The sequence below is a fragment of the Callithrix jacchus genome, chromosome 15 (genome assembly GCF_049354715.1).
Source record: "Callithrix jacchus isolate 240 chromosome 15, calJac240_pri, whole genome shotgun sequence".
NCBI classification, from domain to species: domain Eukaryota; kingdom Metazoa; phylum Chordata; class Mammalia; order Primates; family Cebidae; genus Callithrix; species Callithrix jacchus.
In genome coordinates this window covers 11,126,422-11,144,327 of record NC_133516.1, presented here as the reverse complement: position 1 = coordinate 11,144,327, position 17,906 = coordinate 11,126,422, and the positions used below count along the sequence as shown (strand labels likewise).

Below are 17,906 nucleotides of genomic sequence, written 5' to 3'. Positions count from 1 at the left end.
TCTTGCTCTGTCCCCAGGCGCCAGGCTGGAGTCCAGTTCAAGCAATTCTCCTGCCTCAGTCTCCCATGTATCTGGGACTACAGGCACGCACCACCACGCCCAGCTAATTTTTGTATTTTTAGTAGAGACGATGTTTCACCATGCTGGCCAGGATGGTCTCGATCTCTTGACCTCGTGATCTGCCTGCCTTGGGCTCCCAAAGTGCTTTGATTAGAGGCGTGAGTCACCGCACCTGGCCTGAACTTTTTTTTTCATCCATTTAGTATTCTTTTTTGATTTCTCCTTTTGTGACAACTGATTGCTCACATCCTTCCACGTATGTTGAGATTCTTCCGCTGAAATGTTATTCTTATTCTCATTAATCTGTTAATACTTCATAACCAGGATTATTAAAACTTTGTCATCTATTTTACAAATATTCTTTACCAGTTCGTCTTTAAAATTTGTTTTGGGAGTTTTTAGCTCTGCACAATCTTTTCCTTAAAGTTAACTATAGTTCCTTGCTTTGGCGTTGTCCTCAAATAACAGAATTATTCATTAAATTTTCTTCTATTTTTTTGGGTCTTTATTAGTTATTTAAATCCTAATTCATCCTGAATTTGTTTTGTTGTAAGTAACAGAGACCCAATTTCTCTTTTTTTCCAAATAACTAACAGGTTTTATCCATTTTTTAAAAATAAATAATTTGTTTTCCTGCTTATTTGAAGTATTTCCTTTGTTATACTCTAAACTTCCAGATGCTTGAATGCATTCTAGTCACTGGTCTGCCTATTACCATTGAAGAATCAAACTGTTATAAATACTGTACGTTTTTATGGCCTCAAATGTATGGATTAGGAAGTTGTCATCAAGCTGCTATGAAGATTTATACGAACTAAAAGGAGAAGTTTTCAAAATGAAGAGTTAATGATCTGAAAGAGGAAGGAGTTATTTGAGAGACACATGGAAAAGACCAGACCTAATAACTACCCATCTAGCACACTATAGAGACTATTCCAGAACAGAAATGAGCTTAACTCTCACATTTTATCCTTCCATAAAAAAATCCCAAGCCTAACTTTTCATTTTGCTCTGTATTTATATAATAAGATTGATTACATAGCTAAAATGGAAAGGATTAATAAATTACATATAATGAAATGATATTAGCAGCCTGAATCAAATAAAAGTTTTAGGCAAAAATAGAAAAGAGTAACGATAAAGGTTATTAAAATGAGAAAACTACTTGAGATTTTATATTTTTATTATTGTTTGGTGCAATTTCCTGCCTTTACAATTATCTTTAAAATGCACTGTAGAATCTTTAGATTTACAAATAAACTGAGTAACAATAACATTCTAAAACAAGAACCATAAGGGCAACTATGTAAATCACAAATTTAGAATTTAAAAAAGGTAAAATAATGTGAAAGTACTTTAAAAGGTACAAATGGTATGTAAAAATAAAGTTACTTTCACTATGAAAAAGAACTGGCAAAGACAAAATTCACTAATGTGGTATTTATTCCATTTAAAATGTGAAACTAAAATTTGGAATGAAAATATACGTAAGAGTGGGCTTAATTATAGTAAGTTTCTGATGGGGTACACTGTGTTACATTACCATGTTGCATTTAGTTTTCATTCACAAATTTGATACTGCACTTTAATCTACAAAAAGAAAATTCAAAACCACCAAATAATACTGCCAACTTTAAAGGTTTGGGAAAAACTTTTCAGAAAAAATTAATCACCTATGCCAACATGGGCTTCTTGTATCATGCTTACGTCATTAGCACCATCACCAACAGCCAATGTTATAGGTTTCTCAGGTGATATTTTTATTAGTCTTATTACCTGAAAGACATAATGAATTAGTTATTTACGACACATTTTCAATTTTCTGGCATTTATATAAAGTCATTTATCTAAAACGACTCTAGTAAGAACACTAATGAAAGAAATATTTAATTTCACATTAGATAATAATATGCACTGAGGTTCTTTTTTTTTGAGGGTATCTCAAGATTTTAGAAATGTCTTTCAGAAATGGTATGGATTTTATGATGAGAAACAAGAATCTCTTAAATACAGCTTAAATATTAGAAGGATTAATAACTGGGTAAAAAAATGCACTTAATTAAACTGTTAGGCAAAATTTTTTCTTTCTCAAGAAATTATTTTTTCATTTGACATGAAAGAAAAATAATTGTTTCCTTTTGTAATAAAATTTAAATGTATTTTAAAAATCAAGATTCAATTCAATGAACTCAAAAACACTGTTTCTTTGGAATTCTTGAATGTACTTTGATAAAGAACCTTCCTGGTCAACAAGGTGAAACCCCGTCTCTACTAAAAATACAAAAATTAGCTGGGCATGGTGGTGCGCACCTGTAGTCCCAGCTACTCAGGAGGCTGAGGCAGGAGAATTGCTTGAACCCAGGAGGCGGAGGTTGCGGTGAGCCGAGATAGTGCCATTGCATTCCAGCCTGGGTAACAGGAGTGGAACTCCGTTTCAAAAAAAAAAAAAAAAAAGAACCTTGGTATTTGCTCTGTTTGATCTCCAGTTTTAGTCTCCATAGACTGAGGTCCATGAATTATCAGAACATAGGCACTGTAATAAATTCCACGAAGCCCTAAAAACTGGATGTCTAATTTATTAGACCTATATGGGAAATAATATTTAGATGTGCATTGCAAAGGATATTTGTGAAAAACAGTCTAAGACTTCAAATTCCAAATTTAGACTTATAAAAAATGTTTGTCCAGGCACACGGTGGCTCACGCCTGTAGTCCCAGCACTTTAAGAGGCCAAGGCAGGCATATCACGAGGTGTGGACTTCAAGACCAGCCTGGCCAACATGGTAAAACCCCAACTCTACTAAAAATACAAAAATTAGCTGGGTATGGTGGCGAGTGCCTATAGTCCCAGCTACTCAGGATGTGAGCTGGAAGAATCGCTTGAACCTGGGAGACCGAGGTTACAGTGAACCAAGATTGGGTCACTGCACTCCAGCCTGGGTGACAGAGTGCGACTCCATCTAAAAAAAAAAAAAAATGTTTATATAGGCTTTCACTTGAATCACATAGGTAGCTGAAATTTATATAAGCTTTACATTCAAGTTAATTGGTTTTTCAACTTTTTGCACTAAAGCTTTATCACTTTATAGCAAAAAGTAACAAAAAAATTATCACTTCATAAGAATGTTATATAACTATATCACTATAACAACAAATTATCACTTCATGAAAATCCAAGAGTAAATGGAGATCAACAGAACCATCTGACAGTGCAAATGACTGATGTCTCTTACTAGGCTCCTTCACTTGCTAAGTAACTAACTCGTGAAACATTAGTTATCACAGTTTAATTTCTGCAAGATCACAAACTGCTACTCATCACAGACTTTCTGGGTCACTGAATAGTTGAAGCTCATTGAAAATTCCAAAAGTCTACTGTACATGGTTAAAATTTATAATATGAGATGTGACTGACTCCTAGTAAAACTTATATACTGTATAGCACCAAATAAAACTATGTAAGGCATTAACTTTAAAGAATATGTTTATATCTAAATATCTTTATGGGACTTTTTATAACATATATACATACTTTTGCTTTCTGCAGTGGAGCCATACGACAGCATAATACAGCTGAACAATTTCTGCAAACTTCCATAAATAGTTTTTCATGCTCCCTGAGTGCAAGAGACAGGCTGGTCCCATCCACTACCAGCCCATGCTGAATCACATGATCCTCTGTAATTCTAAAAGAGAAAATAATTATATTCTCTGTAAGACAGTTTGAAGCCATGTTATTTACACTCATATAGAACAACACATTCTTACTGAGAGATAGCTTATTTACCCACAGCCCTTACTGTTATAAGACTGATGTGTCAGGAAACAAACTCTGCTGTATTACCTTAAGTTTAAAATGAAGTAGAACTGAGTCACTGATATGATGAGTAAAACAGATAATATTCAATTATTTTTCTTTTGGAAACAGTCTTGGTTTGTCACCCAGGCTGGAGTATAGGGGCTCACTGTAGCCCTGATATCCTGGGCTCAAGTGATTCTCTCTGAAATTTAGCCAATCACGGTGGCTAAACTTCAGCTTCCCAAGTATCTGGGACTATAGGCATGAGCCACCATGATTGGCTAATTGTTGTTATTTTTAGTAGAGACAGGGTTTCACCATGTTGCCCACCAATGCTGGTCTCAAACTTCTGACCTCAAGTGATCTGCCTGTCTCAGCCTCTCAGAGTGCTGGGATTACAGGTGTGAGCCGCTATTCCTGGCCTAATATTCAATTTCACAATGAAATGATATACATAGTAATTATATTTTGTAAAATGTGAATTATAATACATAATCCGAGGATATTCTCCCAAACTGTATGAAAATTCTTACAAAAATCGAAACATTAAACATTTAGCAAATCCTGATTCAAAAAACTATATGAAATCAAGAATGTTCAGGAAAACCAACGATCAAGATTTACCATATGTATAACAAGCAAGAAAAAGAATGAAGGAACAATACTGTCATTCGATAGAAAATCTATGATGGATTGTAATGGTAGATGTTACTATGGGAGAACATGGGTAACACCTCACAAGTGGGTATACGCTACATAGGAGCTACTCCAAGTACAGTCTCATTGCTGGAAGGTGGGCAAACCATTTGTTGCCAGAAGAGGTAAGGAGACTACACCAGAATGTAAATTAACAAAATCACTAAGCACACTATTTTATTAAACTGATTCTCCCCTCTTCCCAGTTCTCCTTTGGTAATAACACTTTCTTGATGACTGAAGTATACCTAGATTTATATTTTGACATAAGCTCCGTTATGTTGTTGAAAGCCAGTACTCAGTACAGCACTGTGCTATATACACCTTATATAAAAATGTTTATATAGGTACCCCACAAGTACCACAGGTTCACAGAACAACAGCCTCTGCTAAGAACTATCCCTCCATTTAAAAATAAGAAGTGAGAAGACTATTAAATGAGCACAAGCTACAAAAGTTAAACATATATTGATAGATTTTAGTCTCATAATAAAAACTTTTGTAAGTTAAGGTGATGTCTTTCATAGGATGCCTAATCACTGTTGGGTTGTGCTACAGTAGTAAGTGGTAAGCAATTCACTTTACAGCATACAATTTTATAAAATGTAGTTTTCTCATTATGACTAACTCTCCAATATCTGGAATCAACACCTATATTGACTATAGCACAATATTTTGCCATTTTTTATAATCAGATTTTTCTTCCCTATCAGCCACACTTTATTTGGCAATTTGTGCTGTCTCCACCGTCTTCAGCCTGTCCAAAGCACTACCCAAGCAACATGCCTCAGAAATGCTAGCAGTCAAGAGTGAGACAGAGCAAATCAGTTTTCCTCAGAAACATTCTCAAGGCACATGAAATTTGGTTTTCCTCTGGACAGGCTTCATGAATCATATTATGACCTTACAATCCACGGAATAATATTTAAGAAATATGGAAAAGGAGCCACATCTTTGGCACACAGGTAGCATTTGCTCATCTCATGCATTTAAAATGCATGCATCACTACTCTTCATACCCTGTCCCATCTATACCACTCCCTGGCCATGGTTTGTAATTATTTCCTTGAATATGTCCCCCTCTCTCTCAGTTCTGAATTTGCAAGCACTGCCCCCTTTGCTGACAGAGTGAGACAGCATTTCACTCTGTCACCCAGGATGGAGTGCAGTGGTGCGATCACAGCTCACTGCAGCCTTAACCTCCCTGGTTCAATCCATCCTCCCATCTCAGCCTCCCAAGTAGCTGGGACTACAAGCGTGTATTACCATGCACGTCTAATTTCTGTATTGTTTGTGGAGACAGGGTTTCACTACATTGTCCAGGCTGGTCTTGAACTCCTAGACTCAAGTGATCTGCCTGCCTTGGCCTCCCAAAGTGATTGTAGGCCACTGTGCCTATAAATCAGGATTATGAGCCACTGTGCCCAGCCTCCCCTTTTCTTCTGAGTGTCACTCTCTGTCCAGTGAACATTTCGCCTCACAGGAGGGAACACAGTCACTGGTTGTTCCAGAGCTCTCCCTGATAGCCCTGGGCTAGGTGAAGCTTCTCTCTGCTGTCCTCTCAGAGCTTCTGTTCTTGCCTCAGTTACAGTTCTGTTGGGACAGGACTATGACAGTGTATTTACTTCTCTGTTTTCCCTACACACTGTAAGTATTCAGGGTGTAAACAACACACCTTATGTCGCTGTTCCAAATGTCTAGACAGATGACAATATATCTCTGTGAAGGAATGGATATATATATAAAGCTTTCAAAGGCATGAAACTCTTTGTTCAACACAGGATTTTTATAACAGATACTTCCTGAAAGTCTGTGAATCACAGGTCCTATTGACTTATATGGTTATCTCATAATATGTATTCCATCAAAAAGATCTCTCTAAAATATAGCATAAATTTCACATAGTAAGTGCTATGGTTTGAATGTCAATTCCCTTCCACAATTCATTCTGGAAGTTAATTGCCATTGTGGCGGTTGTTATGAAGTGGGGCCTTTGGAAAGCAATGAAGTCACAGTGGCTTTAGTTTCATGCATGGATTCATGCCCTGATCAAAGAGGCTTCAGCAGTCTGCCTTCTCTTGCTGTTCGTCCCTTTCACCGTGAGGACACAGCAATCCTCCCTTCAAAAGGAAGCAACAACAAGGCACCACTTTGGAACAGAGAGCAGCCCTCACCACACAACTTGCTGGTGCCTTGATCTTCAACTTCCCAGCCTCCAGAATTGTGAGAAATACATTTCTGTTCTTCATAAATTACCTAGTCTCAGGTATTTTGCTACAGCAGCACAAACAGACTAAGATGGCAACCCTAAAATTCACTTTTAAGAGTACAGTCTTTGTTTTATAATACAGCTTTTATACAAAAAAGGAAATGAGTACTAATGATTAGCATATATATTAAAACCACCTCTATAAAGAAGACTTAAAGAAAACAGCCTAAATTACAAATATTAATCTTCTCATGACTTTGTTATATATAATCACTTTATGCTTTACAATTTTCAGTATTTTTCAAGTAGACGTTGATTATTTTTATAATCAGAAAAATATTTTAAAAAATTTTAGGCGAGAGCACAGTTCACTGCAGCCTTGGACTTCTGGGCTCAAGTGATCCTCTTGCCTCAGCTTCTGGAGTAGCTTGGACTACAGATACAAGCCACCACACCTGGCTAACGTTTAAATTTTTTGTGGGGACAGGGCCTCGTTATGTTGACCATGTTGGTCTCAAACTCCTGTACTCAAGCGAACCACCTGAGCCTCCCAGTGTTGGGATTAGAGGCATGAGCCAGGTGCCCAGCCAGAAAAAAAATATTTAAAAAGGCATATATAAAGTAAGTAATTCTGAGCAAATAATTTGTGTTTTAGGAAGTTCGTCATACTGCAGTGTTTAAACGCTGAAGCAACCACAATGTTGTTGACGCTGTCCCAAAATTGTAGTATAATTACCTAAATCAATTACCTTTTTGCACCCAGACCCAGTGTCACCCTACTTAAGAGATATTTTTAAAAGACCCTGTACTATCTTTTAAAAATATCTATGAAATAGGTCTTGAAAAGATGAACTCTAGGCTTTAGTATCACATCAATTGCCTGTGTAAAAAAATATAAATAAAACATTGATTGTATATTAACAGCTATGATATTGTCTCTTTTTGTTTATTTTTCTGGATTAGTATTACCAGACAGCAATCAACAGAAAGCTGCAGGAGACCTAACATGCTTACGCAAGCAGCCCTGACGCTCAAATGAAGTCCTCCTTAGTTTACTGGGAGAAACTGAACTGTGTTAAAGGGGCATCATTTGCCCCCAGATGGGGTAGAAATTTGATATGCCTATAAAAGATGGATTTACAAGAAAGACAGAATTTAGAGTATAAATTCTTATTAAAAAATCTTGAACAGTAAAATGTGGCTTGGTCATGCAAACTAGATCAAGGGTTGGCAAATGTTTCCTGTTATGGGCCAGAGAGTAAATATTTCAATTTTAGGTTTTGTGAGCCAGGAGGCAAAATTGAGGATATAGGTAGTTATATAATAAGAGAGAAAAAAAAAATCAAGAAAATTTCACTAAGTTAAAAATGTAGTAATCATTGAGTATGATTTTTTAAATAACAGAGGTTTACTGATGAGAAAAATAAAAATATTTCTTTTGGGCAAGGGATTTTTGTTTAATTGGGGTTCAAAGTTAACACCGCAACTGTTCATCTGTTAATGACCATCTGTAATGAGATTTTTACATTTCAATACAATAGCTCTGTATGTAATGAGATTTATAATTCATCTTTGAAAATGTCTTTTTACACTTTGGGAGGCCAAGGTGGGTGGATCACGAGGTCAAGAGATCGAGACCATCCTGGTCAACACGGTGAAACCTTGTCTCTACTAAAAATACAAAAAAAAAATTAGCTGGGCATGGTGGCGCGTGCCTGTAATCCCAGCTACTCAGGAGGCTGAGGCAGGAGAATTGCCTGAACCCAGGAGGCAGAGGTTGTGGTGAGCCGAGATCACGCCCTTGCACTCCAGCCTGGGTAACAAGAGCGAAACTCGGTCTCAAAAAAAAAAAAAAAAAAAAAAAAAGAAAATGTCTTTTCAAACAGGTAGCACAGCTAACATATCAATGCATAATAAACAATGCTTTGCTATCTAATTGAAAAATAAAACAATCCCCTATCCCCAGTGCTTTAAAAGTGTAATGTTAAAAGTCCACTTTTCTTGTTTTGATATGAAGGCCATATACTGACACTAAAAAAAAACAGTAAAACGTCACAATATGATGCTTTACATGGCCACTCCAAATACTATCACATTATACGTATCTCACTGTGCTTTGCAGTGTATCAGACAGCAGCGTGAAGTTGAAGAGAGAAAACTTTTGTAAAGTCTCTGCTGCAATTACTCTATTCTGGTGCTGTAGCATAAGAACACTCATTGATAATATGTACACATATGAATATGACTGTGTTCCGATCAAACTTTATATGAAATTTGAATTTCACATAGTTTTCACTTCATAAAATATTATTATTCTTTGGATTTCTTTTCATCCATCAAAAAATGTAAAAACTACTGATAGGCTGTAAAAAAACAGGCAGTAACAGCGGGCTCTATAATTGGGCCCGGGGAACCACAGTTTGCTAACCCCAGAAAGGTATGATATAGATACCTATATTCTTACCTTCTGGCAAGCTGCCTTAGTTGTTCAGCACATTCGCTGTCTGATTTCTGATTTATAAGTTCAAGGATGTTCATGGTTCTATGAAAATGGCCACATGATAAACTCACACTAACAGCTGTTTCATGTTTATCTCCAGTAAGTACCCATACTTTGATACCAGCCATTCTCAATGCTTCAATAGTTTCTCGAACTTTATCTTGTAGTCTGAAAAGAAAAAGAAACATTGCATATCTTGACTTAAAAAAATTAAGACTTTAGTTCTCTATTTTGATCTTAAATATATTAATTTACCATACGATGTTAGTAAAGAGAATTTGTGTTATATATTAGAACACTTGGTTAGAAAAATTCTTATGAAAGAAAAGTAATATTGTTTACTTGTCTGAGTTACCTGTCTTCTACTGCTGTGGCTCCAAGTAGTATCAGGTCTTTCTCTATGAACTGGAAAACATTTGCTAATTTATCTTCCCGCTGCTGCAAGGCAGTCCTGGCTTCAAATATGCGTTTATCTATTTCTTCATACTCTTTTGATGTAAATTTTCTATATGCTATACACAGAGTTCTTAGCCCTTTCTAAAATAAACAAACAAAAGTTAAAGACAAAAACTGAACACAAATAGCTAACAGAAAATCAGGAAGTCACTACCCAAATATACTGAGGACCTATTACCAAAAGTCAATCACAGATCATTTAAAAAGTACTATCACCTAATGACAGGAAATCAAGTGTCACTCCTGGGCTCAAGTGATCCTGCTGCCTCAGTCTCCCGAGTGGCTAAGACTATAGACATGTGCCACCACACCTGGCTATTTTTTGGTAGAGATGGGGGTCCCGCTACATTGCCCAGGCTGGTCTCAAACTTCTGGTCTCAAGTGATACTGCCTCAGCATTCCAAAGTGCTGGGATTACAGGCATGAGTTGTGCTGAGCCCCATAATAAATATTTTAATAACAACTTGGAAAGGGTAGACTTAAAAATACTATATGACACTATTTAGCAGATTTCCAAATACTACCATTCCCTGACTTATAAATGACCCATACCTATAAATGTGCTTCTTTTAATAGTAAAAGGACCATCTGCTTTAATATATAAATTAATTCATTCTATTACAAATACTTTCTGAGCACCAACTATGTGCCAGCATTATTTTAAATGTTAAAATGGTGATAAGGCAGAATAATGTCTTTGTTCTCACAGATGTTACAATGTGGTTAAGTAAACTGGAACATAAACAATTAGGAAACAAATTATGGGAGAAAAACCATAAACTGTTAAAGGCAGATGAGCAGAGGTATGGGGCATACGTTTATAGACATGCAAAAATGAGAGATCATGAAGACTGTGAGAGACCTGTGTAATAATTTTGCTATTTACATGAATGATGGCTCTTTGACTTAGTAAGATTCCCCTACATTTTTTTACTTTGTAAATAAGAGAGATATAATTCATATACCATAAAATTCACCTCTACGAATAGCACAAATCAGTGGGGTTTTTTTTTTTTTCATATTCACAGAATTGTGCAATTATCACCACTATCTAAATCCACAACACCTCATTGATCCCACAAGGACTCTCCTTTCTCTCCTTCCTCCAGCCCCTGGCAACCATTAATCTGCTTTCTCTATGAAATTGACTATTCTGGATATTTCATATAAATGCAACATATGGCCTTTTTTGACTGGCTTCTTTCACTCAGTATAATCTTTTCAAGATCATCCATTTTATTGTATATATAGTACTTCATTCCTTTTAACAGCCAAATGATATTCCATTATATGGATATACCACATTTTGCCTATCCACTCATTAGTTGGACATTTAAGTTATTAGAAATAATGCTGCTTATGAACACTCATGTATGAAGTTTTTTCGTGGACATGCTTTCAGCTGTCTTAGGTGTACACCCAGGAGAACTGCTGTGTCATATAATCACTCTGTATTTACCTTCTGAGGAACTTAGCCAAATTATTTTTCAGTGTGGTTGTATCATTTATACTCCTACCAGCAACATGTGTATAACAGTTCCAGTTTCTCCATATCATTAGGATTACCCTGTATTTGTTTAATAAATACCCTCTTAAAATAGCATAGTTTGAGTAGACCTTGCAACCTGACTGTATTCAGGGCTGTATTCTGTATACAAAACAGGTTTGAAGAGAAGATACATTTCGCAAGTAAAGCCAGCTTTCACAAAAGGAATGTGGAGCCAATACATGGTGTAACACAACTGCAGAATTTCCATAATTTTTGATAAATTATAAAAAATAAAGTCCAAAATCTTTCATAAATATATCTTTCCCAGTGTTTTACATCATAGAAATCTGCACTTACCAAAGCAAATTCATCTACATGAATTCTGGTTTTTTCTATTTCTCCACCTATACATTTAGGGAGAATTGATGACTCGGCTCCTTTAGCAAATAATAACTTCTCACCTGGAGACCAAAAATATGCGTTATCAAACTCCTAATATGACATAAATAACAATTCATGAAAGTTTAGATTGGTTACCTGAAGGTGCCTGAACAATTACACTCATTCTCCTACGATCTGAATCAAATTCCAGAATATGAAGTAGTTTGTACCTAAGGAAAATAAGAAAGACAAAAACTTACATTTTTGAATAATAGTAAGTGACTATATGGAAATAATCCATATATAAGATAAAATGGCTAATTTAGAACAAGAAATTAATCTCATTTTCATAATGATAGGTTATACATCATTAACAATAGGAAAGAAACAGAAGAGACTAACATTGAGTACTTACCAAATGCCATGTATTTCACATACCTTATATATCATTTAATACCCATGAGAAGCCAAAGAAGTAGGTCTTACCTCATTTTTATAGACAGGGACGATTAAACTCAGAAAGATTAAGTAATTTGCCTAAAGTCAGATGAGTGTGAGTGGCAGAGCAAGGACTGGAATCCAGATGAGCCCAGCCCCATGTTTTTCTGACTAAAAAAGGTGATTCTCAACCCTCTTTTCTATTCTAACACACCTGACAAACACAACACACATTAATATCAAAGGCTCATTACAGCAGTGACTGTGAACCTGGGTGTGTGTGTAGGGGTGCATTCCCTAGTGCCTCTCTAGGAAGGTATAGAAGAATTTGTGTGGCTAGGTGAGGTGTGGCTTAAAGTCTTCCAGATGAATCTTACATGGTGATTTATGTATGAAATCTTTACATATCTCAAAGAAAAACAATGAGTTGAATAATGCTTTATAAGTTAATGAAATAAGCTAGTCAGGCTCTCACATGAAAGTAGCCAAGGAATGGGCCCTATTTAGTATGCAAAAGCATAGTTTGGAAAAGCACAGCTGGAATTGACACATAATCAGAACTGCTAAAACCATGAAAGGAATAATGATATTAAACATGAATTAATTTATCAAAGAATGAAAAAACTAGATGTAGACAGCTGTTCCTTTGTGTGTGAAAGATAAAAATCACAGGAAATAGAAGGAAAGTTTTCTTTATTCAATGAGGAGGAACCTATGAAACTCATTACCCAGGAGCATCTCAAAATAAACATACAAGTAAATTTCAGAATCACTAAGCTAAAATATAGATTAAATAATAAAGCAGACTACTGTTGTAACTATGATGAGATACAATATAATGTTAATATCATTCTAGAGCAGAGTTCAGTAACTTTTTCTGTAAAGGACAAGAGTAAATATTTCAGGCTTTGCAGGCCATATATAGTCTCTGTTGCATATTCTTACTTCTTTTTAAAACAACCCTTTAAAAATGCAATGTGGGCTGGGCACGGTGGCTCACACCTGTAATCCCAGTATTTTGGGAGGCCAAGGTGGGTGAATCTCTTGAGGCTAGGAGTTCCAGACCAGCGTGGTCAACATCTCCACTAAAAATACAAGTATTAGCCAGGCACAGTGGTGCATGCATGAAATCCCAGCTACTCGGGAGGCTGAGGCACAAGTATTGCTTAAACGTGGGAGGTGGAGGCTGAGTGAGCCAATATTGTGCCACTGCACTTCAGCCTGGGTGACAGAGCAAGATTCTGCCTCAAAAAAAAAAGGAATTTGTGGGCTGTACAAAAACAAAAAAGTAGGCCAGATTTGCCCTGTGAGCTATAGTTTACTGATCCCTATTCTATATTGTATACACTTAACACAGAGAACATTCCAATATGTGAAAAAAATTACCGTTCCAGTTTTCCAAGTGTTTTAACTTCCATAGTTTCTTCAGAATTGCCAATAAATACAATACCAATCCTAGACATTAAAAGGATAAAAAAGTGAGACTTAAAAACAACACTGCATACTTCACAATGTCACTATAGCTTAATTTGAATAAAAACATTTAAAATAAAAGTTTCAAATACATTTAAAAATATTTTCTCTTAATAATACATCACTACTTTGGTGCCAGAAGTGCTGGCTGATGCCTGTAATCCCAGCACTGTGGGAGGCCAAGGCAGGTTGATCACATGAGGTTAGGAGTTCAAGACCAGCCTGGTTAACATGGCAAAAACCCATCTCTACTAAAAATACAAAAATTAGCCAGGTGTGGTGGCCTGTGCCTGTGGTCCCAGCTATTCAGAAGGCTGAGGCAGGAGAATCACCTGAACTCTGGAGGCAGAGGGTATAGTGAGCTGAGCTCACGCCACTCTTGGTGACAGAGTGAGACTCCATCTCAAAAACAAACAAACAAAATATATACATATATGTATATATATACCTTTAAGAACTAGAAATATCAGAGGTGATGTAATACAACACATACACAAGCATTTTTCATAAATTCTATTACACGGACTTTTTAGTACTCAGACTTTCAAAGAGATCTTAAAAAATGATTCAATGCAAGCTTGTTACTAAAATGACTTCAAATTCTCATTTAAAATTTAATTATACTTCTATTTTTATGTATTTATATGTATTCTGACAATAAAGTGAATTTATGTTTGAAAATTTTAAATGATGACTCTAATACTGTTACACTTATTTAAAAGGTGTTTTTCTGAAGATTTAGAAATTAGACTAAATTACCTTGCAGCAGCTTCTACTAGAGCCTTTTCATCTGGTGAAGATGCATAGTACTCCAACTGTGAAGGTGCCAGGTTGGACTGCCAGGGACCATCACCAATGCATTCAGTCTGAACACTGCTAATCTGTACAGTGTGACAAAGACTGACTGCTTTAAAGAAGAGATCATGTTCTTTAATCTGTAAAAAATATAATTAATATTCATAATAAAAATACCATTTCTAAATATCATTTTTGGAAACCAGAAGCATAATTCTAAGATCTAGAACAAGAGTGCTACAACCTTGATTGCCTGAATAGTTGGCTGTTTCTGCCTTCATAAAGTAAAATGTCACATTTGCTTAGGACTCTTCATCACATGAGCAATTTTTAGGGGGTACAACCAAACTGCAAGTAGAGGGGAACACTTTATAGAAAAAGCGAGGTCTCAGAAAGTATTAAGTAAGTTTAAGCTCTATTTTTCAAACAAAGTCTTCTTCACTTCAAGGCAGTAAGGAGCTTTTCTTAATTACGTTCCATTTAAATACTCAAAGAGCTGAGGCAGATATATATATATTAAATAAGTTAAACTGGGCTGTAACCACATATTCTTAGGATATTTTATAGTGTTGAATCAAAGATATGACTTTCAAATATATATTCCTTGCTCCACTAACACAAACTTTTTTTCTATAACTCATCAACTACTGAAGAGAATTATTTCATTTGAAACCCTTATTTATTAATGTAAACATTACTTACTAGTTCAGTTTCATTTTCAGGACTGGTTCTGAAACAGGAACTGGCTGTAAGATGGGATAAGTTGTTAAGATGGGATAAACTGCTAAGATAAGATAAGTTTCCTTCTGAAGAGTCTGGTGTTGGTCCTTCAGGCACAAGTCTACCATTGATTTCTTGGTATTTCATGCCATTAATTGAACATTCCCGAAACTGCATCTCATTTTCTGTTAATGTACCAGTTTTATCTGTGAACAGGTACTCTACCTATACAGATAGAAAACAAAAGAAAATAAACCTTTGTGTTCATGGTTCTATGTTAAACAAGAAAAAAACCCCTGTCCTCGCTCTCCTGAAGTCAAGTTTATCTATTAATAATGATATATGGATGCTAAGATTCTTATAATCCAAGCACAATTAAATACATAAAGATGCCAAGGAAGGAAAACAGGGTAATACAAAATAGTTTAAAGCTACATAGATAGATTTTGAAGTTTGTGGCATCTTTAGGTACTCGTTTATCTTTAGAACTGACTGAGAATTTGGTATTAATGCGTATTTTCTGTTTCTTGGCTGAGGTATTTTAAGTAGTAAAACTCAAGAATTATCTCTGAAGCAGAGTGGAAAGGATGCTTAATAACATAGAATGTGAAAGGGTATCTAAGTGAGGAGAAAAACAGAGCAGCACTGGGAACAGGAATACACAATGACAGCAATAGCAACACAAGACATTAGCAGGGCCAACTGTCTAAAACAGAAGCTGAAACTGAGGACAGATAACAAATTTAGAGAAAAGAATGAATGTTTAAAAGGAAAATATAGTATTTTTTTTAAAAGTAGGTAAGACAAATTATTTTATTACCTTTGGAGATTAATTCCAGAAAAATTTCTTTAAAAGAAAGTAGGTCAATGAAAAGAAGGATGTAATAATCAAGTCTTGATCCAACCAGGATCATCATGAAAATTTGGTTACTGTAATAATGACTTGAGAAAGAAGTCCTTTAAAAAGGGATGTAGAAATCACAAGAAAAGAAACAAGCTACAGACCAACATCCCTTATAAAGAGATGCAAATCAACTCCAGAAACACATAAAAAGAATTATATACTACAAAAGGTGGGATTTATACCAAGAATTGCACGATTGAGTCAACATTTAAAAAAAATCAATGTAATCCATCATATTTTATTAATATGGTACTTGACCTTCATTTTATTAATAAAATAACCACCAAAATTGGTGCAGAAAAAGCATTTGATAAAAATCTAATACCTTCATGATAAAAGCATTCAACAAACTAGGACTAAGAAGTTCCTCAGCCTGATAAAGGGTATCTATTAAAAACTCACGGCTAACATCATGGAGAGAGAGACTGAGAGCTGTCTTCCTAAGATCAGGAATAAGACTGCTCTTGTTACTTTTACTCAGCATTGTACTTAAGGTTCTAGCCATGATGATTAGGCAAAAAATGGGAAATAAAAGTTAACATGACTGGAAAATAAGAGATAAAACCATCTCCATTTCCACATGATATGACCTTGTATACAGAAAACCCCAAGAAATTCACTTAAAAAAAAAAAAAAAGAATAAATGAGTTCAGCAAAATTCCAGGAATAAAGATCAATATCCAAAAAGAAAGGCAGGCTTAAATTTGGCAAAAAAATTGTTTTGACCAAGAAATAAAGGTAAGTGAGAAACTGTACTTCAAGGATCAAATTTTGGGGAATAGTAAAGAAAAATATAACAACTGAGACATAGAAATTCTGCTATGTGTAAAATAATAAAAGCCAATAATTGTACAGCACTTACTATATTCCAAGTACTGGTAAGTGTTTGAATTAATTAAATCCTCTTAACAACTCAGGAGGTAGGCATAACGTACATTTTAGAGAAGAAACTGAGGAGGAGTAAGGCTAAGTATCTTTCTTAAAGTCAAAAAGCAAATAAATGATGAAACTGGAAATAAGAGAATATTTTATCTTTGCTATTTGATATTAAATTTTGTCCAGTATCTATAGCAATGTTGAGTTGAAATTTAAAGGTAAATATAAAGACCCCATGCAAGTTAATTTAAAAAACCCCACACATGTAGATCAGGAAGAATGAGGAATGACTTATAAAGAAAATATATAAGCTACATTAGCAACCAAACAGAAATAATACTCCAGAGGTGACTAGAATACAGACTGACTTATCAGTAATGGAGAATTCTTTAGAAAAAAGATTAGATGGTAGGGATAAATAAAATAACTTTGATTTAAAAGTATATATATAAAATCAAGAAGTTTAATCTTTTAATTTTGGAGATAAACAGGTCACCACTGTAAACCCTCCTAAGAGTTGTTTCTTGGATAATATGAAAATAAAAAAGCGTAGAAAAATATGAAATAAAGATTTCATTGGTACAAAGACAAAACAGGAATAGAAGCAATGAACATATAAGACATACTTGCAGTTTCAAAAGCAGAAAGAGGGGCTGGGAAAATTAGTAATTAAAGAAATGATCACCAGAAGTTTCTTGAAGACAAAGCAGACATGGGAATGCATCCACAGTGTGAGGCTCCAGAAAAACAATTCTATCATGAAGGAAAAAGGAGGGCAAGAGAGAAGCAGACACGGGTATGCATCCACAGTGTGAGGCTCCAGACAAACAAGAATTCTATCATGAAGGAAAAAGGAGGGGAAGAGAGTTGAGAAAGAAAAGGTCAAAGATTGGAAAAATTTTGTTCAGAAAAGTAAAAACGGGCCTTTCAGTCTTAAATATATGATATATAATTAAATAAATGTGACATGAATTATTATTTAACATAAATATTAAGGCCTCCTAAATGCTACTAAAAATAAATGGATCAACTTGTGGTTAAATATGACAGGTTAAACACATTTAATTATCTCTGCTTCTCTTACAACTTCACCATGAAGATAAAAAAATA

General features: G+C 35.2%; 1 protein-coding gene across 8 annotated transcripts in view; it reads right to left on the bottom strand.

The window, feature by feature from the left end:
• The window catches only part of ATP11B (ATPase phospholipid transporting 11B (putative)), a 121,062-nt gene that overhangs the window by 37,675 nt on the left and 65,481 nt on the right, over positions 1-17,906 (bottom strand). For all 8 annotated transcript variants that reach the window (XR_008476575.2, XR_013527022.1, XR_013527023.1 and 5 more), the window contains exons 13-21: positions 14,999-15,241; positions 14,261-14,436; positions 13,415-13,483; positions 11,747-11,820; positions 11,567-11,670; positions 9,620-9,801; positions 9,229-9,432; positions 3,593-3,746; positions 1,734-1,836 (exon numbers count right to left, since the gene is read on the bottom strand). Coding sequence is in view for 4 of the 8 variants with exons in the window: in XM_035274589.3 (XP_035130480.1) it covers positions 1,734-1,836; positions 3,593-3,746; positions 9,229-9,432; positions 9,620-9,801; positions 11,567-11,670; positions 11,747-11,820; positions 13,415-13,483; positions 14,261-14,436; positions 14,999-15,241 (1,309 nt within the window). In the remaining 4 variants the exon portion in view is untranslated. The remainder of the gene's footprint in view (positions 1-1,733; positions 1,837-3,592; positions 3,747-9,228; positions 9,433-9,619; positions 9,802-11,566; positions 11,671-11,746; positions 11,821-13,414; positions 13,484-14,260; positions 14,437-14,998; positions 15,242-17,906) is intronic.